Here is a 27,678-nt window from a genome sequence, read left to right on the forward strand (position 1 = left end):
ATGAAGAGCCAGCCACTAAGCAGCCCTGCTCCAAGACCTGTGCATCAGCCCCTGCCTCCTGTCCCTGTGGTGAGTGCCTGTCCTGACTTCGGTCAAGGATGGACAGTAATGTGAAAGCATAAGTCAAACAAACCCCGAAGTAGTGCTGGTCAGAGTGTTTCATCACAGCAACAGGAGTCCTGACCAAGAACCTGCTCTTCAAAGATTAAATTCCCAGCATCCTCAGGAGTTCTCAACCATGTGTAACTCCAGTTTCAGGGGATCTGACAGCCACTTCTGTTCTCTATAGGAATTACATGCATGGGCTGCACCAACATGCACATAAAAATAAAATCTTAAAAAATTTTAAAAGAATATCTTGAATTCACTTTTTGTCTAATATGGTTTCCATAGGATAAACAATAAGCAATAAGTCATTAGTACAAGATCATAAAGGGAAAAATGTCCATTAAAAATGACGCATAACTATAATTAAGAATGTATTCAATATAATATGAAAATTTGACAATGTGAAAAACTTTGTACCAATCTAATAAATGGATCAAACTAATGATACAAACAATAAAATGAGTGAATTTAAAAAATGAAAGTAAAAGAAACCAGACAGCAAGCATTACATATTGTATGATTCAATGAATCAGATGATTTGAAAAAAGCTAAGCTAGTCCATGATGATTCACATGGACATAACTGTGTCCTTGGGCTACCAAAGCAAAGGAACAGAGGGGCCTGTAAATTGATGAAAATATTGTGCGCACAACTCAGGGTGCTGGTTGCAAGGAGACATTCTGTGTTAAAATTAAAAGAATACTTTGAACTCTGTGTGTCAATTATTTAAGTGGCAAGGGATGGGCCAGGAGGTAATTCAGTGGGAGAGCGCACACATTAGCTGGCACAAGAACCCAGGTGCAATTTCCAGCCCCTAAACATAACTGAAGATAAATAAGACATCCTCCAATGCCTTGTAATTACAACACACCCTCTTTATCACAACCACTTCACTAAGTATTCTTCTAAGCATCAATAAAATAGGAGGTAAATACAAAATGCAAAACAGTGCAGTGAAATCAGAACTATTGCCACTGTCAACTGTTTAACATTACAACAACTGGTAAAGAAACCAGGAATGAATCTATAGAGAAATCCTTCCTTAAACTTTACATCTAAACTCTGATAAATGCATACAAAGATACAAATGCCTCAGGAAGAGGTACATACTAAATACTAATCTGTTCTGATTCTACACAACAATAAACTAGTACTCAAGGGAGCCCACAAAGAATCGTTAGGTGGTTCTAGAGGACTTAAACGTCTAGGACCGTCTCAAAAACAAACAAACAAACAAACAAACAAAAATCCATAAAGGAAGCTGGAGAAATGGCTCAGAGCTTAGAGAACTTAAGAGTACTTACAGCTCTTACAGAAGACAGAGGTTCAGTTTCCAGCACCAACATGGTAGCTCACAACCATCCATAACCCCAGTTCTAAAGGATGTCATGCCCTCTTCTGACTTCCAGACACCACACACACATGTGGTGAACATACATGTATTCTTACATTCATACACATAAAATATATCTTGAAAAGAAACAAAGTTTTTCTTTAATTTTCTACTTCAAAGGATAAAGTTTAGAAAGAAAAACAAAAATGAAATTTTCTGATGACATATTAAGCCCAGTAGAAAGTTTCTGTTTTTTGTTTTTTGTTGTTTTTTTTTTGTTTTTTTTTTTAATGGAAAAGTTCCTCTAGTCACAACATTTCAGCTCTTTCAGAAGCTATTCCTAAAAATACTTTCCCTGAAACACAGCACAACCCTGAGCATCAGCCCAATACATTTACCAGTGTCTACTCAGGAAGTAAACTCACACACTACACAGTCCCTAAACTACACATGACTAATTTCCCCTAAAATAAGCCCTATGGCTAACTTTACCGAAGACATTCTATTCTGAGCTCTGCATAGCAGTGTACAACTTTAATCCCAGAACTCAGGAACAGAGGCAGATGGATCTCTGCGAACTTGAGGCCTCCTAGTCTACAGACTGAGTTCCAAGCAAGACAGGGCTAGGATAGGAGGGGAGAGAAAATTTTACTCTGGCAGTTAAGAGTACTTGCTGCAAGCTGGGCGTGGTGGTACACATCTACAATCACAGCACTGGGGAGGCAGCGGCAGGCAGATGTCTGTGAACTCAAGGCCAGCCTGGTCTGCAAAGTGCTGCCACAACAGCCAGGATTACGCAGAGAAACCCCTGTCTTGAAACACAGTGCACTTGGAGAGGGATGGACTGAGTTCCCAGACCAGACAGAGCGGCTCACAAACACGGTTAAATTCAGTTCCAGGGATGGAACAGCCTCTTCTGTCTTCTGTGGACACCAGCCACACACACGGCACACATACATATATGCAAGCACTCAACATATACATGCACACAAAAATAAATCTTATAAAACATATTTTTAGACAGGCATGGTGGTGTACATCTTTAACCCCAGCACTTGAGGGGCAGGTGGAACTCTGAGTTTGAGTCAAGCCTGGTATACGTAGAGAGATCTAGGACAGCCAGGGCTAGACAGTGGGTCCCTGTTTCAAAAGGAATTTTTTTATTTTATTTAGAAATAATTAAATTTAGCACTAACACTAATTTCATGGCTTAATAAACACTGATACATAATGATAAAATGCTGATAATTATTTGTTCATAAAAAGAATGTACCTTCTAAAACACACAAAAAAATTTTAAACAGTAAATTTGAAGTCTTTCTGTAGACTTGCAAAAAGAAAAAAATAATTTTAATGAAGGCATTAACTAGAAGCTAGAAGGTTCCTACTGCTCTTTTAAATCAGATCTAAATTCAAATGTTGCCTGTTCATAAAGAACTTCACAGAGGACTTATATAAGCATTGAGACCCACTTGCTTTTTCCTCTCCTAAGAACTTAATCACCACCTGAAACTTGCTTATCAATATCCCTCACCACTTGAACTCAGGGCTCTCCATGCAGATTCTCACCTCCTTATTTGCCAACACATGGTCAAGAGCAAGCAGAACACAGCAGGCATCAGTGCCGTTGACTCAAAGACTGAACTACCACAAGCAACTTTCCACAAACCACCTCTTGAACACAGTTCTTTCCCAATAAAAAAAAACACTCAGGGAGCCAGGTGTGGGGGCACACTCCCGTAATCCCAGCACGCAGGGAGGCAGAGGCAGGCAGATCTCTGCGAGTTTGAGGCCAGCCTGGTCAACAAAGGAGAGTCCAGGACGGCCAGGGCTACACAGAGAAACCCTGTCTCGAAAAAAACAAAACAACAAAAAACACTCGTGGGCCAGTGAGATGGCCCAGTTTACACAGGCACTTACTAGGAAGGCCGGCATCCTAAATCTAACCCAGAACACATGATGGCAGGAAAAGACTAACTTCTACAAGTTGTCCTCTAATCCACACACTTGTGCACATCCATACATGCATAGACACGAAATACAATTTTGAAAAAGCCACTTTTGTCATCAACTACTGCATAAATTCATGGATTTAAAACTCTCTTACCTGCTTCTGGATATTGTGCTTAGTTCTCTGCTTACAGATTTGTAGCAACTATCAAACTCATACTGTTAAATACAGAACTCACACACAAGCAGGCAGCACTTGGGAGGCAGATGGATCTCTGTGAGTTCAAGGCCTGCCAGATCTACACAGTGAGTTTCAGAACAGCAGAGCTATATAGTGAGACAATGTCTCAAACAAAACAAAACAAACAAACACACACCTTAGACATGGTGGTGCACACCTGTAATCTCAGCAGTTGGAGGCTGAGGCAAAAGGATCAAAAGTTAAAGACTGACCTGGAATATAGAGAACTTATCTTAAGAAGCCAAAAGAGCAAAAGTGTTCACTCATATTTTTATGGCAATATGAAGACAAATCTAAACACACTAGAGCCAAAGACAAAGTACTGATCATTTTTCAAACTCTACAAATAATACTTTGTGAAGGAATGCTTTAATACTTACGGAATGCTTTGTCTATTCTCCATCCATTTGCTTTTTCTTCACGTTTAAATTTATTCTGTTAACAACAAAAAGATCTATAGTAATGTTCTGCCATTAAACAAGTATTATTTCTAATTATTAAGTATTAATGTGAAATGCTACAAAACATACTATTCCCTATTAAATGGTGTATCTTTGCCAATAGGCTAAGTTACTTAAAGCTTTAGTTTCTTAAAAATGAGGATTGCAGGCTAGAGAGATGGCTAGTAAGGATGCTGGCTGTGCTTCCAGAGATCTGGGTTCAATACCTAGCAGCCACATGGTGGCTCATGACCATCTATAACTCCATTACAGAGAATTATGGCCTCCTCAGGTACCATACACACGTGACACAAATACATACATAGACACAGGCAAACACCCATACATACAAAATAATTAAAAAATTTAATGAGGACTGAAGAGGTGGCAAGACTGGCTCAGCAGGTAAAGGACAAGCTACATCTGATCCTCAGAACACGCTTGGTGGAAGGAAGAACTGACACACCCAGCAGCTGTCTTCTGGCCTTCAAATGAGCTTGTGTGGACACAAATGCACACATATGCACACACATACATTCTTCAATGAAGATGAAAATTTCATACAAATTTACCTGATATTATTTTTATTATCAAAAACAGCAGAAACAAAACAACAAACCTGGGTATACAGCACACACAAAGCAGTGTGTATGTAGGTACAAAGGCCAAGCCCGATAGCTTCATTTCAACATGCAGAACTGACGTAAGGTAAAAGGAGAGCTCCAACTCCCTTGAGTGATCCTACTACTTGCACAGACTCACTAGATATAAAGTGGGACTACACACACACTCATAAACACACACATGCTAAATAGGTTATAACTTAGAAACAACTGACCACTACACAGTGAAAACCTAGTCAATTAAGCTTACACTAACTTTATCAACCTAAAAAATTCCTAACACTATACTCAATAATATATATGTTATATAAGATCTTCATTCATTCATTCATTCATTCATTCATTCATTCATTCATTCATTCATTTATTTTTTGCAGCAAGGACTAATGTACTCCAGTGTGGCCTCAAACTCACTTTGCAACTCAAAGATAACCTGAATTCCTCATCTTCCTGCCTCTCCAGACACACACCACCATGGCCCACATTCTGTGTGGGTCCTTGGGATTCACACCCAGATATTTACGCCTGCAAGGCATGGGGCTTAGCAGCTAAGCCATCACCCCAGACATGTTTTGTGAGTTTTGCTTATTTGTTTGTGGGCTTGTAGGGCAGGATCTCACGCAGCCAAGGCTGGTCTTCGAGAATCTCGTGATTGTCCTGATATCTCGAGTGCTAAAATTATAGGCACACACCACCATGTCGAGATTTTCACAGTTTTTTATTTTTACTTTTATAAATTTTATAAACATTTTAATATTTTTAAGTAAGATTATTTTTTAGAGTTAATAAGCCCCTAGAGAAAGATTAATCAGCGAAGTGAGGAGGATCACAAATTGGAAGCCACTCTGGTTTACAAAATGAAAGCCTGTCTCAAAACATCATGAACGGAAACAAATTTAAAGTAGATGAGTGGTGGAGAAAAAAGAAAGCAAATCAGAGGGTTATCACTACACATCCTAAAAATGTTAAAATAACAGTTAGAAATTGTTACAGACATGAACTCCACAGCTTAGCATCAAAACTGATACAAGAATCTCTTCCCTTCCCCTCCCCCCACCAAGACATGATTTCTCTGTGTAACAGCCGTACCTGTCCTGGCATTCTCTCCACATTCCATTGACCAGGCTAGCCTCAAACTCAGAGAGATTCACCTGCCTCTGTCTCCCAAGTGCAGGGGTTAAAGGTATACGCTGCCACCATGCAGCAACACAAGAATTTGTATTTGTGGAGAAAAAAAGAGTCTGTTTGTCCAGCCTAGCTTAAATTCCTAGGCTCCAGTGATCCTCAACCTTGTCTGAGACTGCAGGATCAATAAAACGAAAAACCTGAATGTCTCTGCACATATGAAAAAAAAAAACTTAATTTATAATCTAAACACTTTCACACACACACACAAAATTGTAAGACTCTGGCTTCACTGGTAAGTCCCAAACATTAAAGGAGAAACAGTGCTAATCTTAAATTGCTACAGCCACTGATCATTTCAGTCAACATCACCAGACAGCACAAGGACTTTGAAAGACAATTACAGGGACCACGGTTACGGCTCAGCAATAAAACACTCAATACCAGCATGCAGAAAAAAGAAAACAGAAAAGTGTAAAACAATATCCCTCATGAACGAAGTTTTATAAAGTCCTCAAGAAACTACAGTAAGAAAGCTGGAGAGATGGCCCAAGGGTTATCCTTCTAGAAGACCCGGGTTCAACTTCCACAACTCACATGGTGGCTCTTAACTGTCTAACTCCAGTCCTAGGTGAGCCAATGCCCTCTCTGGTTTCCACGAACACTAGGCACACATGTGGTTCAGAGGCATACACACGAGCAAAACACCCATACACATAAAATAAATAAAAATAATTTCAAAAATTAAAAAGAGAAAAGGTAGCAAAGCTCTGCAATACTCTGGAATATAGTATAATCCCATGGAATTGATCCCATGAACATAAGGTTAGTTCAACATGCAGAAATCAACAAGATGTACTTCACTAGTCTTAGAAACAGCACATTTTCACTTTTCTACACTTTACCCAAAGACCTGCTGGAATTACACTAGCCTTTCAAGGGAAGAATTCAAATGTTTTCTGAGAGAAAAACTTCAGTGAGAAACATTATTAATCAATCAGATAATTAGTTTTTCCTCTAACCAAGTTTTAGCCTTCACAGAACTTTAATATTGTTTAGAACAGAAAGAAGACAAGCAGGAACTGGGCCAGGTGGAGTATGCTTTTAATCCCAGCACTCAGAGGCAGGTCAATCTCTTGAGTTTGAAGGCGGCCTGGTCTAAAGAATGAGTTCATGGACAGCCAGAGCTCCACAGAGAAATTCTATCTAGAATAAATGAATGATGAATGAATGAATGAATCCAAGCAGGCTCCTAGCCTCTTGCAGCAATGCAGCAAGACCACATCTACACTACAGGATGCCCACTACATAATCTTCACAGGCAATCAAGTCTATCTATCTTAAGGATACCCTAACTTTATTCTTTCTGATTGGTTACTTTCAGTTATGTAGCAAACATGGTGAGATGGGAAATAAAGGGAAAGACATAGGGTTGGACAAATCTCTCTTTATTAACTGGGATTGCACTATGGTAACACAGTATGATGGAGCCTAAGTACTTTCCAACCAGGAAACCTATACACTTTCTAAGCAACAATGCAAAGCTCATTCCCTCAGACACAGTACATCTCTGACATCACTTGAGCTGTTTACAAGGTCACACACAAAGCACATGAGGACAAAGATAACAACAGTCAGTTCAGTGATATATAACTCAGTACTTTTCATATCATTCTAGAAAATCTAAAAAATACTTAATAAAGCTACATTTACTCTAAGTATTCTGACACATTTACCTTCTCTTTTCACTAATTCTTAATTTCAGTATCTTTATAAGTAGTTCTCAAATATATTTTAAAAGTTCAGGAACAATAACTATACAAAAATTGAGAAATCTTATGAAAGTTAATGTCACACACATACATACACACAAAAATAGTAAGAGAACAAGTGACTGTGAATTAAGTTAAAAGAAAAAACTAAAATAATTTTTTTTTACTTTTTCTAACCAATAAATGTTACAGGTAGGTATACTTTACCTTAATTTCTATCCTTGCTCTATGAGGAAAAAGTTGTCCAATCATAGAAAAGTCAGTTCCTACCATGCTGATGGCTAAAAAAAACATATCTGTTTCTGTAACAAGAGAAGATTAACAAAAATTAATTTTCTGTTCAGATAAAATAACCTAAGTTAGTTATATAAAACTATATATAAAAATTTAGATTAGTTAAAATAAGTTATACAGTACTTAATTTTATTGAAAAGAAATTCAAACGGTAAAAGATTAAAATAAACAAACCACCCCTCCCCCACTGGTAAGTGTGGTGGTACATTCTATAACCCCAGAACTAGGAGGCTATGGTAACAAGAACTGCTATGAGCTCCAGGACTTCTGATGTGAGTGGTGCAAGATTCTAAGCCTGAGTTCTGCATCAGTCATGGGATATGAGCCATAGCTTGTGAACTGCACCTGAAAGGACAGACTTCCTGGTAGTACCTTGCCCCAGGTAAGACCTTTGATTTGGTCTGGACTCATCACCCCTGACTCTTGTTCTACACCTCACAGGAACACCTAAAAGGTGAAGGAGAGACAACTAAAAAGTTCATACCTCCATTCCAAATGGCCCTACAAGCTTCATCATAGGCATCTGCTCGGACACAGAGCCACCCAAACCAGGTATTAAATAAAACAAGACAAAAGGGTCTCTGAAAATAACAAGTTTATGGAACTATGTAGATGTTAGCCAGAAATGAAGGAACAGTCCTGGGACAGATTCCCACAGCTAACAGCAACACAATGAAAAGCACTTGAAGGGAATAACCAACCAATAGCTGGTCTGACTTAAGGCCCACTCTGTGAGATGGAATCCCTATCCAACACTGCTTCAATGACCATGAACCTGAGACTAGACAGCCCAGGGACCTAGGGCAAAAACAAATACTGGTCTAAAAGGAAAAAAAAAATTATAATAGTGATAAAATGACTCCTTAGTCTGGTATGCTCATAAATCATTTCCTTGCTCAGCCATCATCAGCAGGCAGGAACAAATACAGAGACCCACAGCCACACATTGATCAGAGAGTGAAAGATCTTGGAACACTCAGCCCTAAAATCCCTCACCTCAGGGATCAGGGAACCCCTCAAAAGACTAGGCAGAAAGATTTTAAGAGCCTAGGGCTGGAGAGATGACTCATCCCTTAATGGCTAGGCTTATAACCATAAATAGAAGAGTGTAAGAGCCAAAGTAGATGGAGGGCACTGAGAAAATAAGGCCCTCTAAATCAAACTGAGCAAAACGTGAACTCAGAGACACTGAAACAGCATGCACAGGTCTGCACTAGATCCTCTGTGCTTATAGTATGGCTTCACAGTTTGTGTTTTTATGGGATGCCTGAGCATGAAAACAAGTAGGTCTCTGACTCTGGTGCCCTCTCTTGAGCTCTTTTCCTTCTGTTGGTCTGTCTTGTCCAACTGTGATGTGACAGTTTTTGTTTACCTTACTATATTTTGTTATATATTTAAAAATTAATGAATGCAAACATAGCTACTAGGGTAGAAGTTAACAACAGAACTGTCATTTATACTGCTGGGACAGGAACAATCAGTTTTCGCCACTGGGTATATCAACCCTTCCAGGGCAGATCTCATATTCAGGAATAGTTGACCAACAAGTAATGGATGCTGCAGGTTTGCGTGTGCTTTTATTTGGTTACAATTTGGTTGGCTGTTTTGTTTTGTTCTCCATTTTGAATGATGTATTTTACTTTTGGGAGTTTTGTTATATTGGATTTTTGTTTATTTTTTTTTTTTTTTTTCAGAGTTGAAGGGGAGGAAGGAGGAGAAGATCTGGACAAATTTGGAGAAAGGGAAGAATATGATCAAAATATATTTAAATTTAAATAATAAAACAAAACCAGGCACAATGGCACCTGTAATCCTGTAACGCCTGTAATCCTAGCACTCCGGGAGACAAAGATAGGTGAATCTCTGTGGGTTCAAGGCCAGCCTAGTCTACAAAGCAAGTCCAGGATAGCCAAGGCTACACAGAGAAACTCTGCCTCAGAAAAAGACAAACAAAAATAAAAAATAAATAAATAATTTTTTTAAAAAACTTGAAAATAGATGCTGGACTTATTGCTATTAAACAAATGTATATTACTATAAAGAAGTATTCTGGATACTAGATTTCTGTAAGCTAATAAAACTTACAAAATTTTTGGCAAAGCTGTGAGAAAATAACATTTTCATAGACAACTGGTAAAAATATAAACTGATGGTGCTTTTTTATGTTTGGCCACCTATCAGAAATAAAATACTTAGTGAGTAGCAGAAAGAAAGAGACAAAGAAACAAGCACTTGAAACACTGCTCAGTAGCCCAAGGGGGCTGTGCTGTTTTCTAATCTATTGGGAAAGAGAAGGAGGAAGGGAGGGAAATGTGACAAGGCTAACAAAATTTACCTCAAAAAACAGAACTGGTAAAAGTTAGAGAAGCACAGATATGTTCGTTCACTTTGCCCTTTGTCATGGCATGCTTAAAAACTCAATTTTTATACACTAAAAATATTTTATCCTAAAAAGTTTTTTATACTAAAAAGAGTAAGTATCATCATAAAATATGTACTGTGTAAGCTTTGCTATTGTCATCTGCTTATTTATTTGTTTGTTTTAGGTTAAGATTCTTTTCATAGCACAGACTGGCCTCAAACTCACGTTGCTCCTGCCTAAGCCTCTTCAATGCTTGCATTATAGGCATGTTCCTTTACTGCTGGGGAATGCCTGCACAAAGTTTATTACACAATTTTTTAAGGAGAACACTGCAATGATTAGAGACACTAGAAACAGAATGATCTACTGGCATAAACGGTTAGTGCTTACACAGAAACAATGTCAATTATTCACTTTAATGATGTTTCTTTGTACAGTTTGAGAAAGATGATGATTCCAGGCAATATGATTAAAATGCTAATTCTTTTTGTTTGTTTGTTTGTTTTGAGGTTTTTGTTTGTTTGTTTGTTTCTCAAGACAGGGTTTCTCTATGTAGCCCTGGCTGTCCTGGACTAGCTTTGTAGACCAGGTTGGCCTTGAACTCACAGAGATCCACCTGCCTCTGCCTCCTGAGGGCTGGGATTACAGGTATACACCAGTATACATGGTGAAAACGCTAACTCTTAAAATAATATCTAGGGTAAAGTCAAAGATATAGTAGGGGGAGGAGAGGAACCAAGAAAACTAACTGGCTGGAAAACAACATGACAGTTTACATTTTATTTACAAGAAGTCTGACATAAGTCAGAAACCTCAAACAGTTCACTTCACCAGAACAGCGAAGAGCCTTTAACGAGCACTAGTTACCTTTGTTTGACCATGGTTTCGAGTAGTAATTCTTCCTAAAGCTGGAGTAAGTAGTTGTCGAGCCACGCTCAAATATAGGATCATTTTCCTCAACAACACAGGGACCTTTTGTTCTCAAAACTTCTACAGTTAAACTGAAAAAAAGACATTTTCAAATATAATCACGCTGAAAACAAGTATGAAAAACAATAGTAGATGAGATTTAACTGTCTATAGTCCAAAATTTACCAGAAAAGTAATATCAGAAATATAACATATATTTGAAAAAAGATACATAAATTTGAAATGTATATTTTCCCAATATGACTCCTAAGGGGCAGAAATGAATGCCAACCTGTTTTTAATATTACAGCATCTTTAAAATATCTTTGGCCTACCTAAAAAACAACTGTTGTATTGCCTTTTTTGTCTGTCTGTCTTTTTGTAGACCAGGCTTTCTGTTGTCCAGGCTAGCCTTAAGTTTCCTCTTCAAAGCTGAAGATAGCCTTGAACTACCTATGTCTACTTCCCGAGTGCTGAGACTGTAGCCATGTGCATCCCACCTGGTTTTGTTTTTTCATTTCTAAATATCTCCTGGGCTAATATCTCTTTATCAATGACATGTCAAATCAGCATCAAAAAGAAAAACTTATCAGCATTGCATTTATATTTATTATAGTCAAATTTAAAGATGAAGAGATTAGTCAGTCAGCAGTTAAGAATTGCTTGATGTTCCTAATTACTTAGTGTTACGTCAACCATTATCTGACCTACAGATCATTATAATGACTTACAGATCAATGAAACCCTCATCTGAGAAACATCTATTTGTAGTAACTGATGATTAACACAGACCCACAAGCCAAAGTGCAGAGCACAGGACAACATCCTACCTTCCCTCCATTTCCTTAACTCACCTTTCTTCATCTAAAATAATAGAACCATCTTCTGCCACTTTTACTCGAGGAACCAGCAGGGGCCCATCATCCGCCTCCTCTTCCACTTCTTCATTATCATCAGCATCATGAGTACTCTGATTTTCTTGCCTACTAAATATAAAAACAGTTAAGTAACTTAGCAACAATACATAATATTTCCTAAGTGGTATGAATTCAAAGCAAATTATTAAAAAACCAACATCCCAACTATTTAAAACTTTCCCTATAACTTAACTGAAAATACAACAGGACACAGTTAACATGCTAGGTATGGTAGTGCACAATGTACTCTTGGCACTACGGAGATTAATGCAAAGGACCAAGAGTTCTAGGTCAATATGAACTTGACATTAAGACCCTGACTCAAAATAAATGGATGGATGGGTAGATGGACAGATGGACGGACAGATGGACACATGAGAGAGGTATAAGGTTTTATTTCAAATTTTATTTAGTCGCTGTTTGTTTGGTCGGTTCGGTTTTCGAGACAGAGATTCACTGTGTAGCCCTGGCTGTCCTGGAACTCCTTCTCTAAAACAGGTTGGCCTCGAACTCACAGAGCTCCTCCTGCCTCTGCCATCTTGAGTGCTAGGATTAAAGGTATATGCCATCACCAGCTGGATATTTGTTAGCATTTAATAAGGAATCTTAAAAAATAACAATATGGAATCTTTACTCTCTTTTAAAATAAACCAGTGGTACCAGACATAACTTGGTTATACATAGTATACCTTAAGTTTGAGGCCAATAAAAGAAAGGAAATTATCATTCTACCTTAATAGAGTACCAAATAAACCAGTCACAACAGAATGAACAAAAACCTTTATGCTTACTTTCCAGATAACTTTGTTTCTGAACAGCCCTACAAAGTTAGTAGTGGTATGCTCACCTGAGAATCATCCCTCTGAAGTGCAGAACAGAAAAAAACAGAACTGGAAGGCAAGCTAAATTTTTCTCTGTGCATCTTTTTGAAAGCTAGTTTTATTTTGTTCTTTCCTGTGCATGAGTGTTTTGTCTGCATGATGCCTGTGCACTCTGTGCATGCCCGGTGGAGCTACAGATGGTTCTAAGACACCACACCTGGGTGTTAACAATGGAACCCGGGTCCTCTGGAAGAGCAGCCAGCTCTCTTAACTGCAGAGCCACCACTTCAGCTCCATATCTTAACTTATACAGAAACACAGGAAACTGTACAGACTACTGAAACTATATGACATTTCAACTGATGAAAACAGTATGGGCTGGGCAATGGTGGCACACACCTCTAATCCCAGCCTTTACTCCCAGCACTAGGGAGGCAGAGGGAGTTGGATCTCAGTGAATTCCAGGCCAGCCTGGTCTACAGAGTCCAGGAGCCAAGGCTACACAGAGAACCCTGTCTCAGTAAAACAAGAAATAAACAAAAAACATAGTATGATGTTTAAATCAGGGTAAACATTTTTATCTTGTCAAATGTTTCTCATTTTATGATAAAAACATGCAAAATCTATTTTTCTAGCTTTCTGAAATATACATACTAGCATATCTTTTTTTAGTTTTGCTTTATTTTCTTAGCAAAATAAAGAATCTATGAGGCAGGCTCGTGCTATGAAGCCCTAACTAGCCTGGTATTCTTCATGGAGCCCTGCTAACCTCAAACTCAACCTCTCAGCTGCTGGGATTACAGAGGTACACTACCACGTCCAACGCTCAGATACCCGGTAGTCGAATGAGCAAAAGCCCATCAGAACTTCTTCCTTCCAGCCAGTTATGTTTTTCAAGAAAAGAACAAAAATGAATCCAAATCTTACTTCTACTACACAGTCTGCTTAATATTTATTGAAGTATACATAAATTATAAATCTGAAACGATATATTTAAATACTGGTGAGCAGGAAAGATGGCTCAGTGGATTAAGATACTTGTCACAAAGCCTTATGACCTGTGCCCAATCTCCAGGGTGCACACTGACTACCATTGTTGGTATAATGTTCTTTTGGAATGTATACACTTTACCCCTGTTCATTCAAATGATGATTTCTCTCCCCACTCTCTGGTTTCAATCCAGACACTGCATTGTGATACTTATTATAAGCATCACCTGTCTCAACTTTGTGTAAACATACCAAAATAAAGCAACTAGCCACAGAAAGGAATAAAGCAACTAGCAATAGAAAGGAAGCAGGAAGAGAGGGAGAAGCCAGAGGATAGGAAAAGAGTGGGAGGAGAGGGGCAGACAGAGCTGGGAGGAACAGAGGTAGGAGAGAGATCTTGGAACGACTTGGAGAATGAACCAGACCTAAGATTTCACAAAAAGCAAGTATAATGGGTAAAATCTAAATGTTAGGAAACTATGAGGGCTTGGAGGTTTAAGAGGGAGTGATTATTGCCTAGCATTGTGTTCTAGGTTAACTAAATAAACCCAGTCTCTGTTTAGGACTAACAGCAGCTCTACCAGAAGATATATCAATAGTAAATACTAATCATCGCTTACAAAAACAAACTCACCTCCACACACTCACCATGGTATGCATATGCCCACACACGTACATACAAATACACACTGCATAATCAATAAATCTATTGTAATGAAAAAAAGGGTGTTATTTTCAATGGTAACATTTGTTGCTGGGTGGGGGGAACCATACAGACTTTTAAACCACAAAGAAGCAAAAGTGGAGTTTTTCAATATTCATTCCTTTTGAATTTTTTACCACTAAAGCTACTATTTTTTTTTTTAAACCACAAACAACTCTTAATTTCCTGGGCATAGTGGTACATTCTTGTAATCCTAGCACTTAGAGCCAGGGGAGGCTGAGCTCTGTAAATTCAAGGCCCAGTCTGATCTACATACAAAGTTCTAGAACAGTCAATGCTAAATAGTAAGACCTTGTCTCAAAATAAAACCTTCTCAATTTGAACATCTTTTATTTAAAACTCAGGAGGCCAGTGAGATGGTTCAACGGCAAAGAAAGCCACTTGTCAAGCCTGACAACCTGTTTTCAGTACATGGAACCCACATGTTGGAAAAGAACTAACACTATCTGTCCTATGCTCTCTACAAACTATGGTACTCCAATGTACTCACAGGCACATAAACACATATGTAAATCATAAATCATTTACATATGAATCATGATTTACATATGTAAATAATACTTAAGTAAATCAATTACATATATATCACACATACTATTGACCTTTCATTCTGAAAGGATGAAACTGTGTGTGTGTAGTTCAGAAACAGTTTCTCCCTAAATAGCTGTTGTATGGTAATTTCCTCTAAAATATAACCTTCTATCTGAGTGAGAAGCTTAAGACACTGGATGTTCCTACAGAGAAGCTTGTTAAGGTCAGGAACTAACAACTCAAAGACTTCAGAAAGTCCCTGAAACTGACCAGATACACTAGATTTTCCTACCCTGAGTGCATATAAGCAGGAAAGACTAAGAGACACTCAGACAAGCCAAGCTACCTAGATGAGTCTCAGACAACCGAGGTGTGCTATCTAAAGACACTCTCCAACCTGCTGAACTGCCTCCTTGCTGTGCAATGCCAGGTTCCCATCTTTCACGACCCATCCCCCATGCTGGGATGGGATTTGGTGAGTCAGCTGTCTTTAAAATAACTTGTGTTCCTGTAAGCAACTTCTCACTCATATTCCTGATGATTAACACCGATAAAATGCATGGTTCACGGAACAGTGGTAGTGCACATCTTTAATGCCAGCACTTGGGAGACAGGGGCAGGTGGATCTCTATGAGTTCAAGGTCAGTCTGGTCTACAGAGCAAGTTTCAAGACAACCAGGACTACATAGAGCAACTCTGTCTCAAAAAATAAATTTAAAACAAAGCAAAAAACAAAACCAAAAAAAAAAAAAAAAAAAAACCTTATTGTTTTACCAAGTTGGGCTTTTGTAGTATTGGTCTTACTGGTCTGTCATCAGTCCCCTATCTGGGATGAGTAGACACTTATTCTCATCTCTCCAGAATTAATGTCACATCTCAGTAGTCCAGGCCGGCCTTAAACTCCCTGCCTCAGCTTCAAGTGCTGACAGTAGACCCACGAGTCACCATGCCCAGCTGGGCTTCCTCCTCCTCCTCTTTAGACAGAGTCATTCTATATAACCCCAGCTGTCCTAAGGGTTTCTAATTTTAAATGAGTATTTTCAAGAACCAGTCAAAAGTTCAGAGAGCTCCATTTGAGGGGCAGGGGTAGGAGGTCTTCAGTGGGTAAACTGCTTGCCCACAAGTGTGAGGAATGGAGTCTGGATCCTCAAACCCCAAAAGATGGGCAGGCCTTGCAGCTAGCACTCAAAAAGCATAGACAAGGGATTTCAGAGGCCAGCTGACTAGACTGACAAGCCAAAATCATGAAGAGCCCTTACCTCATTAAATAAAGAGGAAACTGAAGACAGACAAGGTGCCTATGCCAGACACACACACACACACACACACACACACACACACACACACGAACACCAAATGCACACAAATGTAATGAAAAAGGAAGAAAAAGAAAGAAAGAAAGAAAGAAAGAGAAAAGAAAAGGACCATACTGAAAAGAGTAAAAGGACCACACTGAAAAAGAGTAAGGCAGGAAGGATGCTTACTCTCTTGCTGGGGTAGGCGCCAAGGATTTCTCAGTTTTCTTTTCTTGTTCCACCGAAGAACTGTTAAGTAGAAATAAAAGAATACTTTTTTAATAAGTTGATATTTTATCAAGTCTATAAAAAGGAAAAAATTACCGTAGCTTCCATTTTTAATACATTGCAGTATTTCATTAATAGTGTTCAGCAATCATCTTTTCACTTGTGTCCAGAAAACTAGAACAGTGAACGCTGAGGACGAGCTTGATTCCCAGCATAAGACCAGCCAAAAACAAATAATAGTAAGAATTTTTCACTGAAAAACTCATCAAGTACCAGTAATCTGCTGGGCCCAATCAGAAATGTTTTACCCTCTAATTCATTAGTGAAGGGAGACTCTCAGGCCTGGGAAATAAAGCAAGCTAGGTGGTTCATCTCCAGACCTTCCTTCAAGAAGGCCAAAGACCTGGTGAACTTAAAAGAGGCCTATCCTAGGGAATTCCAAGATGGCAGCAACCAGTGTGTACTGAATCTAAGGGGCAGTGAGTAAACAAGCAGCTGAATCCAAAACTCCGACTTTGGTGCTTCCTGAAGTGGAAGGGATATCTAGGAAGTTGAGGATGATTGGATCCAGGCCCCCTGGGGCTGTCTCCCAGGTCCAGGAGTCACGAACTGTGAGCCCTGTCCTCTCCACATACTCGAGGTCCAGGGACCCTCCGCTCCAGCACCCAGACACTGGATCCCTATCACTCCCACAACCACAGTGTCTGGATTCCTGGGACAGCATCCCAACCTCCAAACCACAGTTCTACTGGTCCCCCTGTGGACCACGTGGCTCTGATCCAGGATCCAAGAGGGCAAAGTGCAGGTAAGTCTGAGTCCCAGGAGTGCATTGTCTGATAGGCCTGTGAGTGGCAGCTCAGCAGCCTTCTGAGGCACTGGATCCTCTGCAATTACCACCTGAGGTTGACGCCACCCCCTTTCCACCTAAAACACCTGGGACCCCTCAGCTACTGACTGAGAAGCCCGCGTCCCTGCCATTCAAGGCACCTGTGCCCATGCCCTGCCTTCTGAAACACCCCACAGCATGGCTGCATACAAAACACCAACACTCATTCAGTGTTCCCCTGAACCCCTCTCATCATCCTGAAGACTACTTCAGACATCAGAGATAGACAGATCCAGTCTTAGGCACAGGTTCAAGGAACAAACAGCCAAGTATATGGACAACCAGATGGTTAAAGGCCAGCATAAGAACACAATCAACAAAACCCAGGACATCATAGCTCCACCAGAAAACCCCCCAAAAGCAAAAGATATTCTAATGCACCCAAAACACAAGAAAATGACCTTAAGTCTACAGTTATGCAGTTATTAGAGACATATAAAGAGGAAACAAACTAATCTCTCAAAGAAATACAGGAAAATACAATCAAACAAATAGAAGCCATCAAGGACAAACAGAAAACCACAATCAAACAGGTGAAGAAAATGAATAAAACAGTTCAAGACCTGAAAATGGAATTAGAATCAATAAAGAAAACACAAACTGAGAAAACCCTGGAGATGGAAAACTTAGAAAAGCGATCAGGAACCACAGGGGTAAGTATCACCAACAAAATACAAGAGGTGGAGGAGAGAATCTCAGGCATTGGAGATACAATTGAAGAAATTGGTACGTCTCTCAAAGAAAATAGTAAGATGGAAAAATTCCTGACACAAAACATCCAAGAAATCAAGAACACCATAAAAAGATGAAACCTAAGAATAAGAAGAGACGGAAAAGAAGATTCCAGACTCCAAGGTCCAGAAAATATTTTCAAGGAAATCATAGAAGAAAATTTCCCCAACCTCAAGAGATGCCCTTAAACATACCACAGGCTTACAGAACACCAAATAGACTAGACTAGAAGAGAAATTCCTCCCACCACATAATAATCAAAACACTAAATCTACAGAACAAAGAAAAAATATTAAGAGTGGCAAGGGAAAAAAGCCAAGTAAAATATAATGGCAGACCTATCAGAATCAAACCTGATTTCTCAGTAGAGACTATGAAAGCCAGAAGAGCTGGGCAGATGTCATGCAGACACTAAGAGAACACAGATGCCAACCTAGACTACTATACCCAGCAAAACTTTCAATCACCATAGATGGAGAAAACAAGACATTCCGTGGCAAAACTAAATTTAAACAGTATCTATGCACCAACCCAGCCCTACAGAAGATACTAAAAGAAAAACTCCAACCCAATAAGGTCAATTACACCCAAGAAAACACAGGATATAGATAACTTCACAACAGCAAAACCAAACACACTATCACCATCAACTCTACAATAAAAGGAACTAACAATCATTGGTCACTAGTATCTATTAACATCAATGGACTCAACTCTCCAATAAAAAGACACAGGCTAACAGAATGGTTACGGAAACAGGATTCAACATTTTACTGCATTCAAGAAACATACCTCGGCAACAAAGATAGACACTACCTCAGAGTAAAGGGCTGGAAAAAGGTTTTCCAAGCAAACAGACCCAAGAAGCAAGCTGAAGTAGCCACCCAAATATCTAATAAAATAGACTTTCAACCAAAATTAATTCCCCATCAAAAGAGATGGGGAAGAACACTTCATTCTCATCAAAGAAAAAATCCACCAAGAGGACATCACAATCCTGACCATCTATGCCCCAATACAAGGGTACCTGCATTTGTAAAAGAAACATTATTAAAATTTAAATTACACATTGATTCCAACACATTAATAGTGGGAGATTTCAACACCCCACTCTCACCAATGGACAGATCATCAAGACAGAAACTAAATAGAGAAAACGGTTATGAATCACGTGAACTAGATGTCTACCGAACTTTTTACCCAAACACAAAAGAATATACCTTTTTCTCAGCACCTCACAGAACCTTCTGCAAAACTGACCATATAGTCGGTCACAAAGCAAACCTCAACCAACACATGAAAATTGAATTAACCCACTGTTCTTTATCAGATCACCAGGGATTAAAGCTAAGGAATAAGGGAGAGGGAAGGAGAGGAGGGAGGGACCTATGACCAAGATGTAAATTGAATTAGTTCCAAAAAAATAGGCCTATCCTAAAGAATATGCTAATTCTACCTGCTACACCACTAAAACCACAACTAGCAGATTTATAAGACATCTGCCTTCTACCTCAGGCTAACTTTAATTAAAGAATTAAAGCTTTGTTCATGAAAGACTTATTATTCAAACTGCTATTTACTAATGAAATAAAGTAAAAAAACTACACATTCCTTTGATGACATTATAGTAAATAAGAACTAGAAATACACAATTCCCCAATAATTAAAACAATAAAGGAGCCCTTTTTAATCTTGGAGATAAAGGAAGGATATTATCATCACAGAAAGTAGTTATTTGATATAACATGGCTACGAGTTCTACACATCAGAAGCATAAGCTTAGACCCCCAGAACTAAAGGAGAAAAATGTATCTACATTCATCTTATTAGAAATTTTATCTTTTAAAGACAGCACAAATGCTATGAATTTTGCCAACAAACTTCTGAACAACCTAGAACTCTACTCTAAAAGTGTCATATTACTACATACCCAATGAAACAAAACATGAATAAATTTTACTTACGTCATTGGATTGTTATCTGGCAGGTAATATATGAAGTCTCTCATAGTCATTTTTGAACGATCTGGTGGCCTCTGGCTTTCATTTGTGACGAATTTGTTTTTCCATTGTTTCTATATACAGAGATTTCATAAACAGAATAATTTCAGACACACTAAACTCAAACATACAAACCACTGTCCTGAAGGGCTTTAACATAATAATTATGCCTAATTTTAAGAAACCATTTATAACTTGAATATTATAGTCAAATAATTTTGAATACAAAAAGTAGCTTTTTGTTCATCTGTTTGTTGTTTTTTGAAGCAGAGTTTCTCTGTGTTAACAGAGTGCTGGCTGTCGTAGACTCGCTCTGTAGACCAATCTGGCCTGGATTTCACAGAGATCCACCTGTCTCTGTCTCCTGAGTGCTAGGATCCCATGTCCCAGCCTATACCTTTTTTTAAATGAAGGTGAATCAGAGATTTTATTAAAGATGTGTTATTAGGATGTCTTTTTATTTGTGTATATGCACATACATGTGGGCATGGGTATGTGTGCCTGTGCACTGGCCCATGGAGGCCAGAAAAGGGCACTGAGTGTTGTACTCTAACACTTTCTACTTGCTCCTTTGAGGCAGGGGCCTGCATCTTGGCTAGAGTGGAAGCATCTTTCAGAGCTGAGATTACAACACATAGGTGCTGGAATCCACACTCCAGTACCAAAGATGATAAAGCAAGCACTTTTAACCACCAAACCACCTCTCCAGTCCCTTATTTTAATTAAAGATATTTTAATGTGGGCTTCACAAGAAGATACAAGAGAAAGGCTCTTTGAAGATGGTAAAACATTCCTAAGAGAGCATGGCTACGGGTTTCTCAAAAAGAAGTCACCTCTTAATAGATTTTTAAAACCCAAGAAACTGACACTAGATAAAGCCTCAGTGTATACTCTTGTTTATTGGAGCTAGGAATGTAGCTCAAGGTTAGAGGACACACCTCATATCTATGAGGTCTGCAGTTCAACCCCAATAGTACCAAAATAAGACTTTCTATAATTAGCTGTTTTAGGCAGAGGCAGGTGGATCTCTGTGAGTTTGAGGACCCTCCGGCTTTGTCTACAGAGCACATTCCAGGACAGCCAGGGCTACACAGAGACAACCCGCCTGGAAAAACAAAACTAAACTAGTGAAAAGTATGAGTAAAAGATTTTAAAATGACTATCTGGACAAATGTGGTGTTACAAGATATGGAAGGCTGGGTCAGGAGGATTGCCTGGACCACACAGTTTACTCACTCACCTTTTCTTTTCTCAATTCTTCCTTCAACATTTGTCTCAGTTTCCGGGCTTTATATATGCGGTATCTGTCTGAACATGGCTGTTTCTCTTTCGCTGGAGTAGGACTTGGCTGTGGAGCATCGTGATTAACTGTAGATAAGGGGTGACTCTGTGAAGAAGCACTGACAGTTGGCTTAGCCAGACTCGGAGTACTTGATACTCGCTTTCTTCTCTGTGAAACAGTAGAGGGCGATTTGCTGGACTCTTCAACAGTATCTTCATCACCAGTCTTTTCATCACTATTGAAAAGAAAAGAGAGACATCATGACTTCTTTTTTATTCAGTAGTTTTAAAACAGTAAGTTCTTGTTAAAACAAAAAGAAATACAAACATAAAACCAATGACTTTTTCAAATTTATGTCGATTACAACAGACTTGCAGTAAAACAATTGTTTCAAATTTTCCTGGCTGGAAGTGGTAGCTCATTCTTCTATTCCTAGCACTAGGGGTGCTGAGTAGATAAGACTGAGTAGATGAGTCTGAGCCAGTCTGGGTTATGTAGTGAATTCCAACCATGGTAAGCTGCCTACCAGGTAAGACTGTCTCAAAACAAATGAAAAGGGACTACTAGTGAGATGGCTTAGTGGTTAAGACCTTCTATTCTTCCAGAGGACCGAAGAAAGTGCTCAGCACTGACATTAGAAGGCTCACAAACACTCGGAACTCTAGCTCAAAAAATCCTAGATCTTTCCAACTTATACAGCCACCTGAACACATATGTCATTCACCCATACACAAACACAAAAACATACACAGCCTTTAAAAAACAAAATAAAAACTAAGCAAACATCAATTCTTAGTATATGTAAATTCTAATAAAGGCTGTTTAATCTTTTTCAAATTTCAGTTCCTAAGCACAATCAAAAACATTAATAATATGCTGAGCACATAAGTACCAAAAAAATAAAAATAAATAAAAAACTAAACTAAGTCACAGAACACAGTTTAATTAGCCAATTTGTAATAACTAGATAGCTGAGAGGTTTTGGGTATTTTTTGTTGTTGTTCTGCTATTTGTCTGTAATCCCAATACTCAGGAGGTGGAGGCAGGAGGATCAGAAAGAAGTTCAAGATCTTCCTCAGCATCACAGAATTAGAAGCTAGCTTAGACTACATGAGACCCTAGCTCAAAAAGATAAAATAAGTATCTAGTCACTTTAAATCAAATATTGGCTATGATACGATTAGATATAAATCACTCCTAAATGGGGTTGGAGCCATGACTAAACGTTAAGAGCACTGGCTACTCTTCCAGGTAACCTGGGTTCAATTCCCAGCACCCAGATAACAGCTCACAACTGTCTATACCTCTGGTTCCAGAGGATCTGAAGCCCTCTTCTAGTTACCATGGACACCAGGCATGCACACGGTACACAGACATACAGGATGGCAAAGCACCCACATACATAAAAGTTTTAAAAAGGAGAAGCAATAGCCTGGCGGTAGCACACGCCTTTGGTCACAGCACTAGGGAGGCTGGTGGATCTGAGTTTGAGCCCAGCCTAGTCTACAACAGTTCCTGAACAGCCAAAGTTACACAGAAAAACCTTGACTAAGACAGGTGGCGGTGGCACACGCCTTTGATCCCAGCACTTAGGAGACAGAGGCAGGTGGAGCTCTCTGAGGTGGTGAGGTGGTGCTCTCTAGGCAGGTGGAAACCAGCCTAGTCTACACAGTGATTCCAGGTAACCCAGGGCTACACACAGGGAAAACCTGTCTTGAAAAAACTAAAGACAAAAAACAAAAAAAAGAAAAAAAAAAGAAACATGTCTCAAAAAAGAAAAGAAACAAGAAAAAAAAAAGGGAACTAAATAGAATCAACATCTGTTTCTAATGATGCACTACAGCATGGCAGGATAACTATGGCTGGCAACATTTCTTTATCATAAGAATTATAGAAAAAGACCTGGAAATAAAACAATAAAGAAATAAAAAACAAAGAAATAAAAAACTTTTAAAGTGATAGACTATTACTGTGACACATTGTGAATAATACTGAAATAACACATTGAACCCTATAACTATGGACAATTACTTTGTATCCACTGAAATTTTAATGTTAAAATTTTGACTGGAGAGACACTCAGTGGTTAAGAGCCCTGGCTGCTCTTCAGAGGGCCCAGGTTCAATTTCCAGCATCCACATGGCTTCATGTCTGTAACCCCAGAGAACAATACCCTCACAGCCATTCGTACAAGCAACACACCAATGCATATAAATAATGGTAACAGTACTAATAATTATTAAAAAGGTAGCATAAATCAAGAATTTAAGTCTACTTATATCATATTTTATCTTTAGTTCTACATAAAAATTGACGCTGCCTTAACCTATGAAATAATCTCTCAAAGTTTTTTAAAGTCTTTCTTAAACAAAAGAAGATAAAGCTCAATGGTAGATTACTTCTCTAACACACACAAGACCCAGGGATTCAGTCCCTAGCACCCACTGTCTATCCAAAAGCTGTAGCTCTTAGAGAACAATGTAACACACGAACCACTGGCATTTGATGTTAAATGCATACCCTGTTGGTTGCTAAGAACAATTAATACACAAATCCTCCCATTTGGTGTTAAATGCATACTCTGTTGGTTTCTATAACCAGCAAAACAAATGATCTCATCAAATAAGAGACAAGGACTAGGAATGTTAAGCTTGGACAGCACAGAGCCCTGGCTTTCATATCCAGCAGGGCATAAACCAGGCATAATGGCTGGCACACATCTGTAACCTCAGCTTTCAGCAGGTAAAACGGGAGCCTCAGAAATTTAAAGGTGTCTTTTCAAGCACAGTGAGTTCTAGGCCAACCTGATCTAGCTGAAACTGCCTTTACAAAAAAAAACAAAACAATAACAACAACAAAATGTTGGGCATGGTGGCACATACTTAATCCTAGAACTCAGGAAACAGAGGCAATTGGATCTCTTTGAGTTCCAGGTAAATCAAGGCTACGCAGCGAAACCCTGTCTCAAAAAAAAGTCAAACAAATGTATATGTATGTATGCGTATATACATATTCATGTATACGACATACTGTCAACAAAAATATTCTAGAGCATGTTTCAGGACTATGCCCTATGGGTAACTATAAAACAGCAATCATCAGGCATTCCTACATAGCTATCAAAAAATCTCAAACTCTTTTGAGCAGTGACCAATATTGGTATTTTCATTCGAAGTAGAAATTTTCAAACAGATTCAGGTTTGAAACTTTGAAATTATGGTGCACCACTGAAATATCAAAAATAACCCACAGCACCAACTCAGATGAACACAAGAAATGTTGTGACTATGCAAACGCAGTTTGCACCAGCTCCCTGTCACATCTTTAACTTGTACCATCACCTTTTCTTGTTTGTTTTATTTTTCAGATAGGGTCTCACTTTGTAGCTCCGGTTGTCCTAGAATTCACTATGTAAACCAGGCTGGCCTCTGTCTCCCGATTGCTAGGACTAAAGGCGTGACACAGCACCGAGTTCACGTCACCTTTTTTAAACTAGTTAACTTCGGGGAACTACTCTGCCATCTCATGTGCAAAGCAGCTTATGTAATCATATCTGATCTCACAATATTGGCCAAAGGTGGTACTATTACTCCATCTAACAGAGGAAGAAATTTTCCCTGAGGACAACCTACTTGAAGATGCTTAGGTAGCAGAGCCCTAAATCCAAATGTGGTATCTGACGTTAACGCCAGGGGTCTTAATTCGGGAAACATACTAACTATAAAGGAGTACACACTCAAAACCAAAATAAGCAATCGAGCTTCTTCCCTTTGACAAATGCTGCAGGTGTGGCTCGGTGTCGGGTCGTTTGCCTAACACGCGAGAGGCGCTGGGTTCAACCGCATCACCGCGTGGTGGCAGAGAAAAATTCAAGCAACCCTGGCGCTCTCCTTTTAAAAACAAATATTCACAAAACGAAAATCCCAAACTGCTTTAGTTGTAAAGTACTCCAGAAATAATTAAATTGCCAATTGATGGTGTGTCTATTCTTGAATTCAGAATTGTTAAAACCTAGATTCCCAACCCTGTAAAACCCTCGAGAAAGCTTGAGATCGTGACAGAATCGTAGCAGTCGCACCCACGAGTGGTTTCATACAGTTCCAAGAAAAAGCTTGTTGCGGGAGCGGTATGCCGTGGAGAAAATCCAACAGCTTGGCTTCAGACTCGTTCTACAGGACCTTACCTTCTCCCGGGAGCCTTTTTCTGGGGCTCCGCTCCCCCGGAACCCACCGCAGGCACATCCGTGGGATCCGCGGGCTTCGGAGCGGGCTCGGTGGCAGGCTCCGGAGGCCTGGGAGCCTCCGGTCCACGCTGGGGATTGGGCGCGGCGAAGCCCCTGGTGCCTACACCAGGCCTGACGTTCGGCTTCACGCTAAGGCGTGCCCTGCGGAACATGGCGGAGCCAGGGGCCCGGGAGCGGCGGCTGCACGGCCGCGCTCAGCCCAGAGCCCCGGCCGCTGCCCGAGGGCTGGGACACTCGTCCCCCGACACGGCCACAACCACAGCCCAGCGCTGGCTACCGCAGTTTCGTGCCCCCTCCGCCGCCTCCACTCTCCCGCCACCGCCTCCTCTTCATGACCCTGCCACGCTAATAGCTAAGTTTCTCCTCCCCGGGTCCCGGCTGCAAAAGGAGCCGGAAACCATTGCGTAATCACTCCGCGCCGCTGATGACGTCAGACCCCGGGCGCCGAGAGCCAGAGCAACTGCAACGCTCTCTAGCTGCGGCTACCTGTGAACCAGGGATGTCTTTTTTTGACTCGAAGGGAGATACTCTTTCTTCTGTAAGACCTCGGGAGCTGTTGAAAACAGAGAGCGGAAGCAGCTGAATCCTCCAGCTCAAGCTTTTTTGTTCCCATGGTGGTAGGATTTGAAGCATATTAGCATGCACTCTACCACGGAATCTCACTGAATCTTTTATAGGACTATTAAGAAGTTCCCGAGAAGAATCAAAGTGTGCAAGATTGCAGAGCCTGGAGGTGCATGCCTTTAATCCCAGCACTGGGGAGACTGAAGAAGAGAGATCAAGACAAATTCCAGGCCGTCCAGGACTAACTAGCAATACCTAATCTCAGAAAGACAATATGAGTATGAAAGAGTATGAAAGAGTATGAAAGAGTATGAGAGCAGTGCCTTACCGCCAGTGCATCTCCAGAGCGTAGGACTTGTTTGTTTTAGGTTTTTGAGACAGGGTGTCTTATGGCCAGCTGTTGGTCAGGAGTTCTTGATCCTCCTGCCTCCACGAGCTAAGTGCTGAGATTACAGGCATGGATGTGCTACCATACTCTACAAGGGGGAAAAAAGGGTTAACTATGGGTGTGGAGGGGTGAGTACGTGTGGGTGACAGGGAATCCAAAGAGTTACAGGTAGCTATTGGACTCCTGATGTTGATGCTGGGAACCAAACTGTGGAAGAGCGGGAAATGATCTTAACTATTGAGCCATCTCTCCAACCCCTCACCTCCGTTGAGAAATTTTAAACTGAGTAAAACAATTTGAAATTCTGTATAAAGAAATTGCAAAGGCCACCTAATTGAAAGAGAAGCTATCGAACACTTCATAGGAAAAAGATTTGTGTGCTTTTGTACATTTTAAAATAAAGAACATATTGCCTGTCAAAAATTATTATACTCTAAATTTTGCACACTAATGTATTCTTTTTTTTTTTTGTTCGTTTATTTTGTTTTATTCTTTCTCTGTGTAGCCTTGGCTGTCCTGCACTCATTCTGTAAACCAGTGACCATGAATTTACAGAGATCCACCTGCCGCCTTCCAGAGTACTGGGATCAAAGGCATGCGCCACCTCGCCTGGCAATGTGAGAACTCTTAATCTGCTTCTAGACATAGCAACAGAGCAATAAATAAGACATTCTATGTTACAGGGGAGAAAATACAAACAAGAAAATTAAGAATGTATTAAATTGGCGGCTGGAGAGATGGCTCAGAGCTTAAGAGCAATGACTGCTCTTCCAGAGGTCCTGAGTTCAATTCCCAGCAACCACATGGTGGCTCACAACCACCTATAATGAGATCTGGTGCAGGCGTGCTTGCAGATAGGACATTGTATACATAATAAATAATAAATCTTTTTTAAAAGAATGTATTAAATTTAATGAAAG

At 39.7% G+C, this 27,678-nt stretch overlaps 1 protein-coding gene across 4 annotated transcripts in view; it reads right to left on the bottom strand.

Annotated features, from left to right (window-relative positions):
* The window catches only part of Bdp1 (B double prime 1, subunit of RNA polymerase III transcription initiation factor IIIB), a 100,457-nt gene extending 74,289 nt beyond the window's left edge, over positions 1-26,168 (bottom strand). For 3 of the 4 annotated variants that reach the window (XM_055598369.1, XM_055598367.1, XM_055598370.1), the window contains exons 1-8: positions 25,747-26,168; positions 21,522-21,798; positions 20,246-20,355; positions 16,625-16,684; positions 12,012-12,143; positions 11,116-11,249; positions 7,800-7,894; positions 4,013-4,067 (exon numbers count right to left, since the gene is read on the bottom strand). In XM_055598369.1, the coding sequence (XP_055454344.1) occupies positions 4,013-4,067; positions 7,800-7,894; positions 11,116-11,249; positions 12,012-12,143; positions 16,625-16,684; positions 20,246-20,355; positions 21,522-21,798; positions 25,747-25,958 (1,075 nt within the window). In that variant the 5' untranslated portion in view covers positions 25,959-26,168. The remainder of the gene's footprint in view (positions 1-4,012; positions 4,068-7,799; positions 7,895-11,115; positions 11,250-12,011; positions 12,144-16,624; positions 16,685-20,245; positions 20,356-21,521; positions 21,799-25,746) is intronic. The other variant, XM_055598368.1, reaches the window with a different exon arrangement.
* Between the last annotated feature and the right edge of the window lie 1,510 nt (positions 26,169-27,678).

This window comes from Psammomys obesus, unplaced genomic scaffold, assembly GCF_907164565.1.
Source record: "Psammomys obesus unplaced genomic scaffold, mPsaObe1.curated_primary_1811, whole genome shotgun sequence".
In the NCBI taxonomy this organism is placed as follows: Eukaryota; Metazoa; Chordata; class Mammalia; order Rodentia; family Muridae; genus Psammomys; species Psammomys obesus.